Source organism: Platichthys flesus, chromosome 23 (assembly GCF_949316205.1).
Source record: "Platichthys flesus chromosome 23, fPlaFle2.1, whole genome shotgun sequence".
Lineage (NCBI taxonomy): Eukaryota > Metazoa > Chordata > Actinopteri > Pleuronectiformes > Pleuronectidae > Platichthys > Platichthys flesus.
In genome coordinates this window covers 14,554,525-14,570,379 of record NC_084967.1, presented here as the reverse complement: position 1 = coordinate 14,570,379, position 15,855 = coordinate 14,554,525, and the positions used below count along the sequence as shown (strand labels likewise).

The following is a 15,855-nucleotide window of genomic DNA, read 5'->3' as shown; positions in this document are numbered from 1 at the left end:
ACGAAAATCTGATGAAATCTTTAACATCTTTCCTGAGAATCATTCTCTTTATTGAGATATGAGCTCTTGTTTTCCACTCACTCATCAGAGCCTCTTGGTGAGCAGAGCGGTGATCCAGGGGGTCGACGGGTCGTGATCCCAGGTGAGGCATTGTCATCGGGCCCACGGCCACGGTATTTAACCCCGGATTGGCTAATTCATATCCCAGGTGTGGAGCTGGGTTATATGCGGTGTGTCCGTCACGGTGTTCGGGGTTTTCCTCTGAAACAGTCTGAGGAGGCAGGAGGTCCAGTTAGACCGAGGGGGGAGGTGTCGGCTGGGGGAGGAGAGCCAGGAGAGGAGAGGTCCTGCAGTTCATGTTCATTATCAGCTCTAATTGTGACCCCCCCCCCCCCCGCCCACACACACACACACTAGTCATCTAGTAGCAGACAGATCACGTGACAACATCAGGAAGTTGAGTTAAATACAGTTTGTTCGAAAAATATCCAAAGATAAAAACTACATTTAAACAACATTTCCAGTTCAATATTAAATATTACAGGTTGGAGGGAAATTTGCACAGAAAATGTATTATGTATACTTTGACTTACATTTTGCCATAGTGTAATGTATCACAAACCATTAAGCCTTGAAGAAACATCCCAAAATGCTGCATGAATCAGTTCCTTCTTTAAAAACAATCCAATCTTAATTCTTAGAGTTTATCTGTAGCACTTGTTTCTGGTTCATCATTTTCTCTTTTCCACTTCTCCCTCAATTATTCACGTTTGAATCCCCGAGTGCCACCGGAGGAGATACAGCGACCGTCCCTGATCACGTCCCACTTGTTTGGAATATTAAATATTTCCAAAGTGCAGAAAGTGAAGAAACACACTAAAACTTTTTTAGTTTATGTTCTATATGAAGTTTACCACCTCCAATTTGGACACATTGCTCTTTAAACCCGTAATACAGCATCGTAACAAGAAATATGAGGCATTCTTGTGTGTGCACCATGTGGGCTTGAGTTATTGTGTTGTTGGCAGTGTGTGTGTGTACATGTGTGTGCCATACTGTGCCGCACAAAGTTCCCTCAGGTGAGAGGTGTTGCTTTCAGTTTGCAGTTTGACAGGTCGGCCGCAGTGCGACACATTCTCCATCTGCTCAACCGTGAAAATTCAGAAAACAAACCTGCTCCGGCGTTTCCTGTCGCTGCCACTTCTCCTCACTTACATGCAAACCAACAGTCCCAGTGCAAAGTGGGGAATGGAGATGAATCAAACCTGATGATAAACACATGAGACAAATTGTTGCTGCAAATGGAAAAAAAATGAAATTAACCCCGACTTCAAGCGTAATTGGCCTCGTTCACCGAGCTGAAATGAAGCCAACACATTTCTAAATGACGTTGTGTCCCTGCTGTGCCCTGACTGTGTATTCTCTCCCCCCCCCCCACCCCCCCACGGAGCTACTGTGCATCCTGAACCGACGTAAATCCCCGTCAGTGACGAGGACCTGACGCCTCAGCTGTCAGGGAGAATCATGGGAAACGGACTCAGGCCTCTCAGGGAAGGAGGAGGCGGAGTCAGGACCGAGCGCGGGAAGTGTAAATCTGTCTGGACTCCAAAGAATCAAACCGCTCTGGATCGAAACCAAAAAAAAATGCATGACAACAGCACTTATTTGTCTATATGCTACACAATCCTATTTAAAATTTCAGTTAAACATGATCCATGAATTATTCCACGGGGAAATCAATGGAATTGCCCAAAAAAAGTTGTATCTTGTTAGAAATGTTAATGAAAGTAATAGAAAAACCCAAATCCAAGGCCGCACCAATATTTAATGGGTTCTTCCTCGTCTCTTATCGCTTCCTCCCCCCAAGTTTCGTGACAATCACTTCAGTAGTTTCCTTGTAATCCTGGTCACAAACACACAGACATGATTTTCCTTTTCATTTCAGCCCCTGTTAGTCTCGCAGGTCCCAACAGACGCCTGGAAATTAAAACCTGCATTCATTATTTCTGACATGGACAGAAAAAAAGCCAGATATGAAGAAAACAATCTCCTGAATTACTCCTGAAGTGATTGCACTGGAGTTCTGGGACTTTCACAGCATTGTCAGTTATGGCGGCTCTGGGGCCATAAGTTAATTTTAATGTGGAGAATGTGATGCAGATGAGAAGCAAGAGGCTGAGGTGGAGAGTGTTTCCCACTCGTTTGTGGAGATAGAAAGTCAAACCCCTCACAAGCCGAGCTGTGACTCTCTCTTCCCGTGAAGCCTCCTGTGAATCAGAATAATCCCAAACTCACTCTTGACGTTTCCATCAGTAAATAAACTGACGTGTCTGGAGGTTCTGATTTGGTCTCTACCTGGTAAACATGCTCAAGGTCACACCGCCGTACGGAAATAGGAATCCCTCGCATTCCTGCCCGCGAAGCTTCCAGTTGTGGACCTTTCAGGTTCCGGGGAGAAATGCAGCGGGTCGTACATCACGTACTTCACCTCCTCACGGCCCCTTTATGAATCTCCTCTCTGAATGTGAGATGAATGAGCCGGGCTCCTATTTATAACCATCATACACACACACACACATGTGTTTTGACTCTGCACATTCCAGTCTATTTATAATGGGAATTTCTACACGTTACAATTGGAAACCATGCAGCTGAAACAGGCACCAGTGTGTGTAGGACTATGGCTCCTGTGTGTGGGGGACATGATCATCTCAGTTGGAGTAAATGAAAAGTTAACAATACAGTAAAAGTTGTAATATAAATGCAGAAAGACATTAGAGCAGAGTACAAGTACAAGTACAAACTATAAAGTCTGTATTTCAAGAAATTCCTGCATGTTTCTTTATCTGTTCTGAGTTTTTGTATTGTCTGACCTTGCTTGTATTTATGTATAAAACTTTTTACTTCATTGCTTCACATCTTGACCAGGAAGGAGTGATACTATATCTCTATGGACCTCTTATTGTGAAATTCACCCATTTACTTTTTAAGGAATATTTTCAACATACTGCGATAAAATATATCTTGGGGTACTTTGGACTTACTAAGTTACTTAGAAATAATCACTTATACTGGTATTTAGTATACAAAGGTTAATATATACCCATTTATGCACATATACATATAAAGAAAACACAGAGCTTAAGTCCTTCTGTCACTGAACTTTACTCAAGTACATTTCTACACAAACAATATTTCAATAGTGAAAGGGTTTATATTATTTACATATTCTCTGTAATATACTTTTCAGTCAATTACATTTGACTATCTGCTGCTGTAACCAGTGCTTCTCATCTGATCTGATCTGGGCTCTGTGTTTTCCTGTTGACAGTGGACCGGGCCTGTTTATGTGCTGGACTTTATGCACACATATCTAAAGCACCTGTCGTGAAACTCGAGGTGACACTTCAATACCTCTCGAGGCCTTAATGCACATCTTTATTTCCCATACACACCAAGTCAGTGGGTAGTGAAGCGCCATTGAAAAGGAAGATGCTTGAGGCAGCGTGGCAGCCAAACCGTTGGATAGAGTTTCACATTCTATATATAAGCCTGGTGACTTGTGTCCCTGCTGCTCTATTTAAATGCCTCAGTCCCACTGTCACAACAAGGGAGAGGGCCGCAACAATATGATGGACCTTTTTGAGACCAACACTTATCTTTTCAGTGATTTGCGTTATTTGGAGGAGGGGGATCATGGACCACTGCAGCACCTGGACATCGCGGGGGTGTCCCCCTTGTACAACGGGGACGACAGCCCGCTGTCTCCGGGCCAGGACCATAATATTCCGTCCGAGACCGGGGGGGAGAGCAGCGGGGAGGAGCACGTCCTCGCGCCGCCGGGGCTCCGCGCGCACTGCGAGGGCCAGTGCCTCATGTGGGCCTGCAAGGTCTGCAAGAGGCGGTCCGCGCCTCCGGACCGACGTAAGGCGGCCACGCTGCGGGAGAGGAGGAGGCTGAAGAAGATCAACGAGGCCTTCGAGGCGCTGAAGAGGAAGACCGTGGCCAACCCCAACCAGAGGCTGCCCAAGGTGGAGATTTTACGCAGCGCCATAAGCTACATCGAGCGGCTCCAGGAGCTGCTGCAGACGCTGGACGAGCAGGAGGAGAAACCCCAACACGGATCAACACTTAACTCTAAAGAACACAGTGTAAGCTCATAATGTCCCCCCCTCTGTATAACTTTTAATATTCAGATGGTTTTATAGGAACATTAAGATGATTTAATAATGAATCTCCCTGCTGGAATATTGTCTGTGGAGCCTATTATGGTTTTCTGATGTGTTTATCTCCCACTGTCTCTGTGGTATTCTGATTCCAGCAGGGTTTTAACAGCAGGATATTCAATAATGAAATCCCTTGAATATAGATCTATGCATATTCCCCCTGTGATCTCGAAGAAGGGATCTGTGCATCCCTGAGAACCTGTGTGATGACGTGTGCCTTGTGTGTTCCTGCTCAGGCCGCCAGTCAGCCCTACCTCTGGAAAAAGTCCTCTGAGCCCTGGCTGACCTCTGCTGACCATTCCACCGCCGCGGCAATGACAGCACTGAGAGAAGGTAAAGCTGTGTTTCTTCTTTACGAGCGACAGGAAACGCAGCGGTCAAGTGGGGACTAGAGGTCAGTTTGTTTTGTGTCACAGGAACCGGCGGGTCCTCAGGTTCCTCCAGCCTCCTGCGCCTGTCCTCCATCGTGGACAGCATCTCCCACGACGAGAAGATCAGCTCCAGCGTCCTGGAGAACTGAGGCCTCGCCGCCGACCTTTAGACCAGACGATGACATTTCAAATTTAAAAAACTTCCATTATCGTTTCCATGAGTCGGCCATTCTGGCTCCTGCTTGTGAAGGAGTCTCCCTTTTTGTTTTCAGCAGGAGCAAAAACTTTGTACATATTTTATAAGAATGAGACATTTTAGTTTAATTTATTTTGTATTAAAAGGCAGAAAAATTCATATTGTATTTAAGTATTTGTACATAACTGATCGTGAAAATAAACTTTTTCCATTTCAGCAATCGACTATAGTCCTCATTTTTCAGGGGCATGTAGAAAAGTTCATTTTCCTCCAACGCACAGATTCAGGCGACTTCCACACGACTACGTTTTCATTTCTACTCTTTTATGGATAAGTCTTCTGTCCACACTACTCCTGAGTTTAAGAGCCGCTAATACGGACACGTATTGAAAACTCCAGGGCTGCGTTTTAGTCTGAGAACTGAGATGTTTGGAAAACGATGTCGACGCCCCCCCAGCCGGCTGCTGATTGGATCTTTACAGTCACAACGTCGCCTTCGCTGATTTCCCAACACTAGCCTCAGTTACCAGTCGAACGTGACATGGAGAATCAATTACAAGCGTTTCTGACCCTGTTTTCTTTGCTCACAGCTGTTGTGCAGTTAAAATAATTTTTTACAACGACTCAACACGTGTTGGAGACGAGCTATTGTTCCCGCAAATCCTTTAAAAACGGTCGGAGATCGAAAACTGGTACGGAGCCAAAAAACGCTCCCGTGGACAAAGACGGTTTTATTTAGGGGGACGCTGTTCTCGAGTGAAGACGTTGTGATGCTCGTCCTCGTCCTCGAGCTCCAGGTCCGGGTCCTGGTCCCCCAACACCCACTGCCATTAAAGGCCCCATAAAATCAGTCTGAACGGCCCTGGAATAGTTTGACGCCGGGCTGCCCCTCTTTGTTCCAGCAGATCTGATCCCACAACAGTAACTCGAGTCCATTGCAAACACACAGCATGCCCCCCCTCCCACCCCACCCCCCCGCTCTCCTGCTCCTATCACATGTTGGGGGACATGGAAAGTTGCCGGCGGCAGGCACGAGTGCAAAGCCCGGCGGCATGGTAAGGTTATTTGAGCCGTTAGGATCTTGCTTCATCGTCGCCAGCTTTGTCGTCATTGCGCGGCAGAGCGTCCGCGGCTGCGAGGGAATTAAAATGTGTGACAGGACGCTAACGGCACGGAGATCCATGTGGTCTTGTTGTCGTGTGTTGACATGAGAGGCAGGCTGGGGGTGAGGGTGGGGGGGGGGGGGGGGCGTTTGTCTACGATGTTGGGGTGTGATGGACTCTCCCTCAGATCTCTGTGGATGACACAGAGATCTGCTGACCTCTGGGAGTTGGCCTCATCTCTCAGGCCTGCACACATACACACGCACACACACAGACAAACACACACACACACACACACAATAACATGTGACGCACACGTTTATAAGGTTTATCAGAAGCTAAAAACCTCAACAAGAACTAAATATGATGCACTTCATTTGTTTGGATGAAACTTTAAAGAACTATTGTTTCTACTTGTATTTTTCTACTTCAAAGGAAAGAACAAGGGAAAGAGTTCAACCCACTTAAAGTTGGGTTAGGGTTATTAGTGTTTAATTCTCAAAAGGACTTTGGAGGTGTTTTAATAACATTTGGTACTTACTAATTCCCTGGATCTCTGAATTGTTAATTTTAGGGTTTATTTCACATTTATTGCCTTTTTCATTAACCTCATTTTCTTTTATTTATCCACTGGCTGATTAAGTTTAGTGCTTTGCTTGTTTTTCACTTTTGTGGCTCGAACCATGTCCCTCTGAAATATGTGTTAATGTTCGTTACTTGCTTCTCTGGTGTGATTCATGGAGGCGACCAAACTGCGACTCGTAACGCTATTAGTAAATCTTCTTACATCTATACCTCAATATTTATTTTTCTTATACTTATTTTAACTGTGTTTAATAGTCTATGTTTTCTAGTCCAGATACTAAACCACTAATTTAAATCACTGAATACAAACTATATATTACACAATAATACAACTCTTGAAATTGGACATATTAAAAAGTACTGGTTTAAGTACTACTTTAACTACTAGTTTAAGTAATAGTCTAGATACTGAAATAGTACTTCTGGGGTTTTATGTAAAAGCTTGACTGCAGGATTTATTCCTTTTTCTATACTTTGACATTGTTGTAAACTTTAATTTGATTAAATCATGTAAGTGCGTCTTCCTCACTGCAGCTGAATAAAAAGCTAAAAAACGCAAACTGATCCCAAGGCTGTTATTTGGCTCCTTTCAACACAACTATTCACGTCTTTGACCAAATATCCTGTTTTCTGCAGAAACTTGATATCTCCAAACAGTAATGTGACTTTAATGGGCCCCTGCTCTCTCCCTCTTTCCCTCTCTCCCTCACCCACTCACTCGGATCACACTGGTCATTTGCAGCTCCACAGCCGCCAGTTCCCTCTCTGTTTCTGGTGATGACTGGCCATTATTACCAGAAATGGACCCAACAACAAACCATCATAATTCGTTATTCTTTGTTTGAAATATAAAGGTTTCCTGAGGTAATGAGCCGGTATTAAAAGTTGTATGAGCTGCAATAGCCAGGGCTTCACACCATCGGGCCTGCGAGCATGAACTCCCTCTCCGAGCCCTGACTCTGTCCTGTCTAACTTTTACGGGGATTTTGGTGTTAGTGATGGCACCATATAATTCTCATTTGGCTGTGAAGGCAGTGTTTTAAAAAAGAAAAAACGTCAGAGCTGATGAAAGGCGAGCTGCTACAGGCGGGGGGCTGCTGAACGCTCCGGTTTATCCAGACCCCTTCCTAAGAATAAGGATTCGGAGCAGACCGGGCCTCTCTCTGCCCCGTGCCAAACAAATGCTGTTGCCACTCAAAATGCTCTTTTTTTGGTTTCACTACTTTGGGGGATTGGGAATTGGACTTTGAGGAAAATACCCCCGAAGAAATTAGAGATTTTATATATTTATTATTTTGCTCAAAACATAACAGACAACTTATAAATCACCAAAGGAGAAAACAACACTAATCCTGTTTTTATGAACTGTGTGTGTCCACATGCTAATTTAACACGAAGTGAACCTTTGTTGAGGGAAGTTATGCTTTTAAAAAGTCGTATTTTAGCTGCTAAATCTTGCAAAAACAGAAAAAAAAATTTAAATTCACGTTAGTCCCAATGGGTTATTTGTAGGAATCTGTTCTGCAGGAGTGCACGTGATGAATCGTGCCCCTGTCAGGGACCTGGCGTTGCATTTAAACAAGCAGCGCGTTGGGTCAAAGCACGAGGCACTTTGGAAGAATTAAGGTTTTCAGACGTGCGGGACTCGGACATTAAAGCGTCACCTCCTGCCCTTCACTTAACTCCGTCTCTGACCCTTGAGAACAACACCAAAGCAAAACTCGGCCGGTTCCCAGGAGACCTGCGCGGCACGGCCACGCACGGCACGGATCACATGCGCGCCCTGGAGCCCTGTGCGTAAAGTGCCGCGCCACGCAAACGCAAACAGCGGAGCCTCATCGCGGGTGTTTCTCAGCCACTAAACAGCCTTTGATCCCGCAGCGATGTGTTCCTCAGCTGTGCGCTAATCCAAACTGCGAGAGCAATTCAGGGGCAGCAGGTAGACGCGTGTTTTCTTAGGTGCGCACAGAGAGATGAGGGGGGGTGGGGGGGTGGTCGCCAAACGTTTTGACACATTGTGAGAAATATCCGCATTGTATCCTTGGAAGCTGTCAGCAACACAATCACCCCCCCACCTCCCACCCTCAAACTGTCTGACAGCCTGTGTCCTGCTGCAGGAGATCCACTCCACAAACAGAGAGGAGAGTAGAAATCACACAATTTGATGTGCACTGTAAAAATAATACACATCTTATCCAAGTTGCTTTTACTTAAGTAACTTGTTCTTGTATATGTACTTCCTGTAAATGGCCTTGATTCTCTCCTTTATCATATAACTTTTAGATGTGAAGATAGATAGATAGAGACACATTGAGATTCCTGCCGTGTATTTAAACAGCATTAAATTCCTCTAAACGTCTACCACACAGACCCCCACCTGAATCAAAACGACTGTAACGACCATCTGTTTGCATTGAGGCACTCGACTTGTGTCAATAACATTTAATGGTTAGAATTTGGCCGTCGGAGGAGAATCGTTGGAAGGGGATTGCGCGGCGGTGTCGGTTGTGTAATTGCTGTTTTAATGAGCTTTGGCAAACATGGATGGCCTCATTCACGCAGCACCTTCAGCGACGAGCTGGAGGTGTTCGAGTGGGTGGGGGGGTGTCCTTGCCGCTGCAATGTGAATTCACTGGGCTTGAAATGTTACACCTTCCCTTGCAGCTGGGCTGCATCTGCAACGCTGTTGTCTCCACCGTTAAAATTGCCCCTCATGCTCACTGTGAGCGGCCCCCCTCTTGCTCTGCACTGTTTGACCAAACAAAACACACTCTTTAATATTTATGTCTTCATGGCAAATTGTCACTTCCACTGTCGACCCCTGACGCGACGCCTCACAGGCCAGTTACAGATAAATCAGGCAAAGAAATGAAGCACTTATTATGACTGTTAAAGAAAAGGTCATGTAGTGTTTGAAGCTGCGAATGTCCTGAGACATTCCCATGCGTTGTGTTCACCGTGGCCCTGCAGGACGAGGGCTGCTGGGAGGCGAGGGTGGTGATGAGTGGGAAAACACCAGTAAGTGCAGATGTGGGAAACTCTGCAGGGTACTGGGGGGTGAGAGGCAGTGGTTTGGGATGGGGCAGGGAGGGAGTTGAGCTAACCCCAGCCTGCCTTCTGGCTGGGCCAATGGGCCATGGTAATTAGATCCGGCCAATGTGGGCCCTTGGCTGTGGCCTGGGGGCATATAAGGGGGGCCCTGGGGCAACAGACCCCTCATATCACTCAGAGGTCTCCTCTCTCTCACCCCACTCCTCCTTCCTTCCTCTGCACCCATCACTCCATCCATTCAAACTCCTTTCTTCAACAAGCCATGGACGTCTTCTCACCATCCCAGGTCTACTACGACAGAGCATGTGCCTCCTCTCCCGACAGCCTGGAGTTCGGCCCCGGCATGGAGCTCACCGGCTCCGATGAGGACGAGCACGTCAGGGTCCCCGGAGCCTCACCTCACCAGCCGGGACACTGCCTCCAGTGGGCCTGCAAGGCCTGCAAGCGCAAGTCCAGCTTCACGGACCGCAGGCGGGCTGCCACCATGCGAGAGCGCCGACGGCTGAAGAAGGTCAACCACGCTTTCGAGGCGCTGCGCCGCTGCACCTCGGCGAACCCCAGCCAGCGCCTGCCCAAGGTGGAGATCCTGCGCAACGCCATCCACTACATCGAGAGCCTGCAGGAGCTGCTACAAGAGCAGGTGGAAAACTACTACGCTCTGCCTGGAGGGAGCGGCTCGGAGCCCGGGAGTCCTCTGTCCAGCTGCTCTGACGGCATGGTAAGACCCTTCATCCAACAAACATCTGCTTCAGCCTTGTTTTGGCTGCAAACCCCAAAACATGTCCATCAGGGAAAAGAGACCGACTGCATGTGGGACAGGATTTTTCGTCTTTACCCCAAAAGACCTTTTTTGTTGACGAAATGTTTGAATTTAAGTATTTTACTCTGTTTCTTATGACCATGTACAGTCTTTTATTTCAAAGTAAAAACCTGGATTTACAGTCAATCAAATATGTTGGTTTTGCCCAAAGACCTTAAATTAAAAATTTAAGGTCTAATTAGGTAAGGAAATTACCTAATCTCCCATTATTCCTCAATGCAAACATCTTTTCTGTCGTTACTACACGTCGCTCTGAGCTCTGATGCTTATCACCACGGCTCAGATTGAGTTAGTTTCCCTCAGCGGCCGACTGAAGGTGACCGTGCATCAGTTAATACAGGATGGACTAATAGCTTTCCCACAACCGGACACTTTATAGCCCTCATAAACTGAGCCAAATCCACCGTGCCGGAGTCTGGCAGGAAAAAGAGGGTGCTTTTCTGCATTCCATCCTGACTGCATGTTCTCCGCCGCTGCCAGGATTTTCTGCAGATTTACTGGGAGAAAGTGTCATCTTGCACAAACTGGTGTTGCTTCCACTGATACAATCGATTTGCCACGCTCTGAGCCCATTCGGGGGGGGGGGGGGGGGGGGAAGGGGAAGGGGGTGCAACGCTGCCACTTTGGCTTTAAGGTGTACGTGAAATGAAGAAGCTCATAACTTTGGAATTCAGGATTTATTAGCCTGTCCGGGATATTGTGAAGGGAACTGGTTGTTTGGTGTTTTTTGCACTTTCCTTTCCCGCCTCTTCCAGTCCCATGAATGTTTATGCAAATACACACTACAAATCTGTCTGTGTAACTTTTTACGTGCAAGGATTCAAGGGTGCATTTCTCATTTTCTCACATTTCTTCTCATTTGCTTGCACAGGCCGACGGCAACAGTCCCTTGTGGCACCAGTTGAATGCAAACTACAGCAGCGGCTACTCGTATGCAAAGAACGGTAAGAGCTTCTGCAGCCTGATAGGAATGCTGTGTTTCAGAAAAATGCATGTTTGATGGCCTTATTGTGCACGTTGCCATGATTTAATAGACAAATTTTACTTTTGAGAAAATCCTTGTACTGATCCAAACTCTGCCTTTGTCTTCTCAGAATGCGATAAAGCCGCCGGGGCCTCAAGTCTCCAGTGTCTCTCCAGCATCGTGGACCGCCTCTCCGCCGTGGAGTCGAGCCGCGGGCCGCCCGCCCTGAGGGACATGCCCACCTTCTCCCCCGGCAGCACCGACTCACAGCCCTGCACGCCGGAGAGCCCCGGGTCCAGGCCGGTTTACCACGTCCTGTGAAATATGGACACGTCACCGCAGGCCGTCACTGTGTGCCGTCACCAAAACAAACAAACGCCATGAGAATGTGAAGGAACGGGAGCAGAGGGACCTGTGGCACAGAAGCTTTTATATTGTACATGAGACTGTAAATTATGTAAATGCCCATTTATTCTATACCGTTATACCCAGTGAGACATATTTATGTTGCATTATTCCCAACATTAAGTGGTATTTATGCAGTGTTTCTTACTTTTCATATTGTGAACATTAAACCTTTCTATGTTATGTATTAAGATTTGAGCTTTTTGTCTACTTCTTGTTCCATGTGAATCTGCTGCATCTCATTAATTATCCCTTTAAATTTGGAGCTAAAATAAGGACAAATTAATTGTTCAAGATACCAAAACCATGTGACCAAGCAATTTCCTTTGTTATAAAGAAACCCTAACAACCTCCATTCATCTAAATGAGCTTCACAAACGAAAACAACACATCATCTAATGGTCAAAGCATCATTATAACTCTGATTAATTATAGTTACAGTTTAATGCGAGCTTCATTAATCTTTAAAGTTTAACGATTCCTGTGCATTTGCATAATAATCAATGCAAATGACTAAACTTCTCATCGTGGACACTCTGGATCGTCCCCATGCAGCTGATAAGGTGTGGAGATCACATTAGAAACTGATCACCTGATAACATTAATCATATAAAATCAATTAGTAATGCATCTTGTTGAGTCATTGCAGCGATGAAAAGGCATTTTGTCTGGATAAAAAAATGATATATTTTTCTGCACCACAGCAGAGAAAATTACAATCGTTTGCAAAACTCAAAAAATGCTGCAGTGAGTTTCCAAATGAAAAATCCACTTTGTGTGAATCTCTCTGCTGTGTGCATCCCCGCATTGTGAGAGTGTGTGTCTATGGGGAGGGGGGGGGGGGGGGGGTACCTGTTTGTTCTCTGCAGCCAAATGTGAGTCATCATTAACACACTAATTACACCATCAGCACCAGAGCTGAGAACAAATGGCCTCTAATTGTACTTAGAGTGTGACGGTGAAGGATCAGTGGGGGGGGGGGGCAACACGTGTGTCGTACTTTCTTTGATCATGATGTCGCACAGATGCATTTTCCGTTGAGAGGCAATATTTTATTTTTATTTAAATATACACATGCAGAGAAAATGTTACTTTAACGGTTATTGTTTTTATGGTTATGTTTCCAGGAGTCACATTAACTTCCTCTGCTCTGTTACACTTCCTCTAATGACAATAACGTCTCCTTTTCGATATAGTGTTATTATATCTCATGAAAATGTTTTAAAATATACTTTTCCTCTGTTTTTCTTATTATTCGCTGTACTTCACACGATTGTTGACCTTTTTCTTACTGCCGCTGAAATACTAAGAAGTTACTAATACTTGTACTACACTAAGATATTTCTATTTTATGGTATTTCATATTTCAGAGGGAAAGTTTTTACTTACTTAGACAGGCATTTCTCCTTGTAGCTGTTTTTAGCAGAATCAAAACATTTGGTGAATCCACTTCCCAAGAATCAGAGAAGAGCTGAAAATATAGATATTATTAAAACGTTAAAATTTAATTCACCTAATAAGCATTCTTTATAAACAAAATTTAAATGTCTTTTGTATCTTAACTTTCTTTTATTGATGTTTTCTCTATCATGGATTTCTTTAGTCTGCATTAGCCCCTACATCTGAAGGTTTTTAATTTGCATTTACAATAATACTACTAATAATATTTATAATATGTATATAAATAATAATAATAAAAGATGAATACATACATAATATAAAAATGCTAATTGAGAACTCGATTACACCATTTCTCTGGTTGTGATTTTTCTGGACTCCCTGAGTCGACACAAACCAGACGGAGAGTTAAAGGTCGAACCTGAAATCAGGTAAAATAAAATATAAAAACATGTCTTTTACAGCTTGATATTAGTCGTATTTTAATCGTTAAAGTGAGTGGACATCATTTATAGATCAACTCTGTGACAGCCTGGAGTCAGAGGCCCAGCGCAGCCATTACTGTAGTACCAGTTTAAACCACAAGGCAGAGGTGTTTCTTCCGTTTCCAACAATAACTCCGAGCTGGTCCCGCTGAGCCTCCATGTTTGGACTTGAATCATCTCACCCCTGAGATGTATCTTCTGTTTCTGACTCTTTAAAGCATCACTAGTATCATAGGAGAACTATTGAAGATACACCAGTGTTCTCAGAGTTGAGGAGAACACTGAGTGTAACTCTGTGGAGAGTCGACTGAGGCCTCAGGCAACACGAATGATGTGGAGGAGCTGACGGAGCGAGAAGCTGCAGGAACATGAGATAAAACCAGGTGGATCTAAACCTCAGTCAATCCTGAACAAGTCCATGAAATCAGCAGAATCTCAGCAGAATCTTTGAGTTTAATAAATCATGAAATGTTGTCTGTCTCCAAACTGATAAACCTACAAAATATATTTAATATATTAATAAATGAATATAGTAAAAAATACAGTCTCTTGCCGCAGATAAAACTACAGACCGTTTTTTAAAATCAGATACGAGAGATTAAATATAAAATAATGAATAACCCAGTTTCTTACTGTATATCTTTTTCAACCCATTTAAACATCATGAGGAGGATAACTTTGTTTTTATTGAGGCTGAATTAAAAGAGACTTCATCGTCAGAGGTGTGAACCCAGTTTGCTCGCCGCCATTTCAGCTCCACCTCAAAGAAAACAAATTGGAACATTTGTATTATTACTTCATCCGTGCCTCAGGTTGAAGGAATCTGAGCTTTTTGCCTTTTGCCGGAGTGAATGATGAACAGTTCCAGCTCCCGATCCTGGCGGAGGTGTCACATTCGGCCCTGATTAAAACCCCCGGTGAGGGATCTGTCGCCTGCAGCCACGTCACCTTCCCTCCTCAGGTTTGTCACGTCAGCCTCTGCTCATCCAGTGGTGATCAGAGGGAGACGTTTTACTGCAGCCGGGTGCAAAAGGCTGCTGCTGAAGAAAAACAACTCCTATCAGAGGTGAGTGTTAAAAAGAGTCTTGTGATTAGTTTCAGTGACTGGTTTGTTCTGAGCTGACAAACGGCCACTGAGGAGTTTTAATCACTTGACCTGCGTAGGCTGGAGAGGATCATTAGTGACTCACTGTTATCGTGACAAAAAAAATAATGTCAACTAAATATAAACATGCTCTTTGCCTTTGCTTTACTTTATATATTTATTTATTATGTGTTTATCAGTGTTTCTTTGTTTTTTATTTAGCGGTTTTACTTTTGAACTTAGTGGAAGGAGGTGATATTGGGCAGGGAAGAGGTTGATGCAGATTTGGGGGCATGTCTCAACAAATGATGCAGAGATCTTTATGAAATAATTAATTTATACTAACACCCATGAACAGAGGTCATTGTTAGCAGGCTGTGATATACTGATAAAGTGGCCAGTCAGGAGGCACGAAGCTTTTCCTTCATCTTTCTGATCTCATTCCTCCACCGAGGCCAAACCATCTATCACATCATCGCCTCGCTCTTTTATGGTAGAAATATAAAAGAAAAGATTGAAGCGGTCTAAATGATTTACTTGTCATAAAACGTAGTAACATTATTTCCCTCTAGTAAATGTTTTACAGGATTAATTGTCAAACCCTGGGTCATAGGTGCACGGTCTTAAGGGTTTGTATTTATGTGTCACTCACACACTGTCGGCACAGCTGTCAGGGGCAATTTGAGGCTAAGTGTTATCGCACGCAGAACTAGGGGGACAGGAATCGAACCGCCGACCTTCTGGTGAGTGGCTCTACCTCTTGAGCCATAGTTTAAAACATGTAAATGTATTTTTCAGCCTTCATGAATAATTATTCACCTCTGGTTCAAAGGAAGCACCGACACATGTTCACTGTACACAAGCACATAGATTTATTTATACAAATATAGTATGTATAACAATTGCATATCAACAGTTTTGTTGTCTTTTTTTTCTTCTTTATCTTGACGTTAAGTACAGGACCATCAGCTTCAAAAATGCAAGTCAATTAAGAAAAGTACCTGTGATTGAAAGATACAAAAAGGGATCTGTCGTATTCAGATGCCCTGCTTGAACAAAAAACTTTAGAATTTTCCCGTAAAACCAAAGAGTTAAATTCACTGAACACTGAAAATCAGCTTTTAGCGTCGAGCGACTTTAACGCTAACAGGTTATTTATGGAAAGTG

At 44.3% G+C, this 15,855-nt stretch overlaps 2 protein-coding genes across 2 annotated transcripts; both read left to right on the top strand.

The window, feature by feature from the left end:
- Positions 1-3,584: 3,584 nt before the first annotated feature.
- myf6 (myogenic factor 6) lies at positions 3,585-5,009 on the top strand. The gene is made up of 3 exons (XM_062382921.1): positions 3,585-4,151; positions 4,463-4,559; positions 4,643-5,009. Exons 1-3 carry the CDS (start codon positions 3,585-3,587, stop codon positions 4,744-4,746), a joined length of 768 nt encoding a protein of 255 aa, XP_062238905.1. The 3' UTR covers positions 4,747-5,009.
- A 4,628-nt stretch (positions 5,010-9,637) lies between these two features.
- Positions 9,638-11,811, top strand: myf5 (myogenic factor 5). The gene is given in 4 exon segments (XM_062383047.1): positions 9,638-9,679; positions 9,681-10,250; positions 11,224-11,296; positions 11,447-11,811. Coding segments are annotated over 4 exon segments (876 nt in total). The 3' UTR covers positions 11,638-11,811.
- The last annotated feature ends 4,044 nt before the right edge of the window (positions 11,812-15,855 follow it).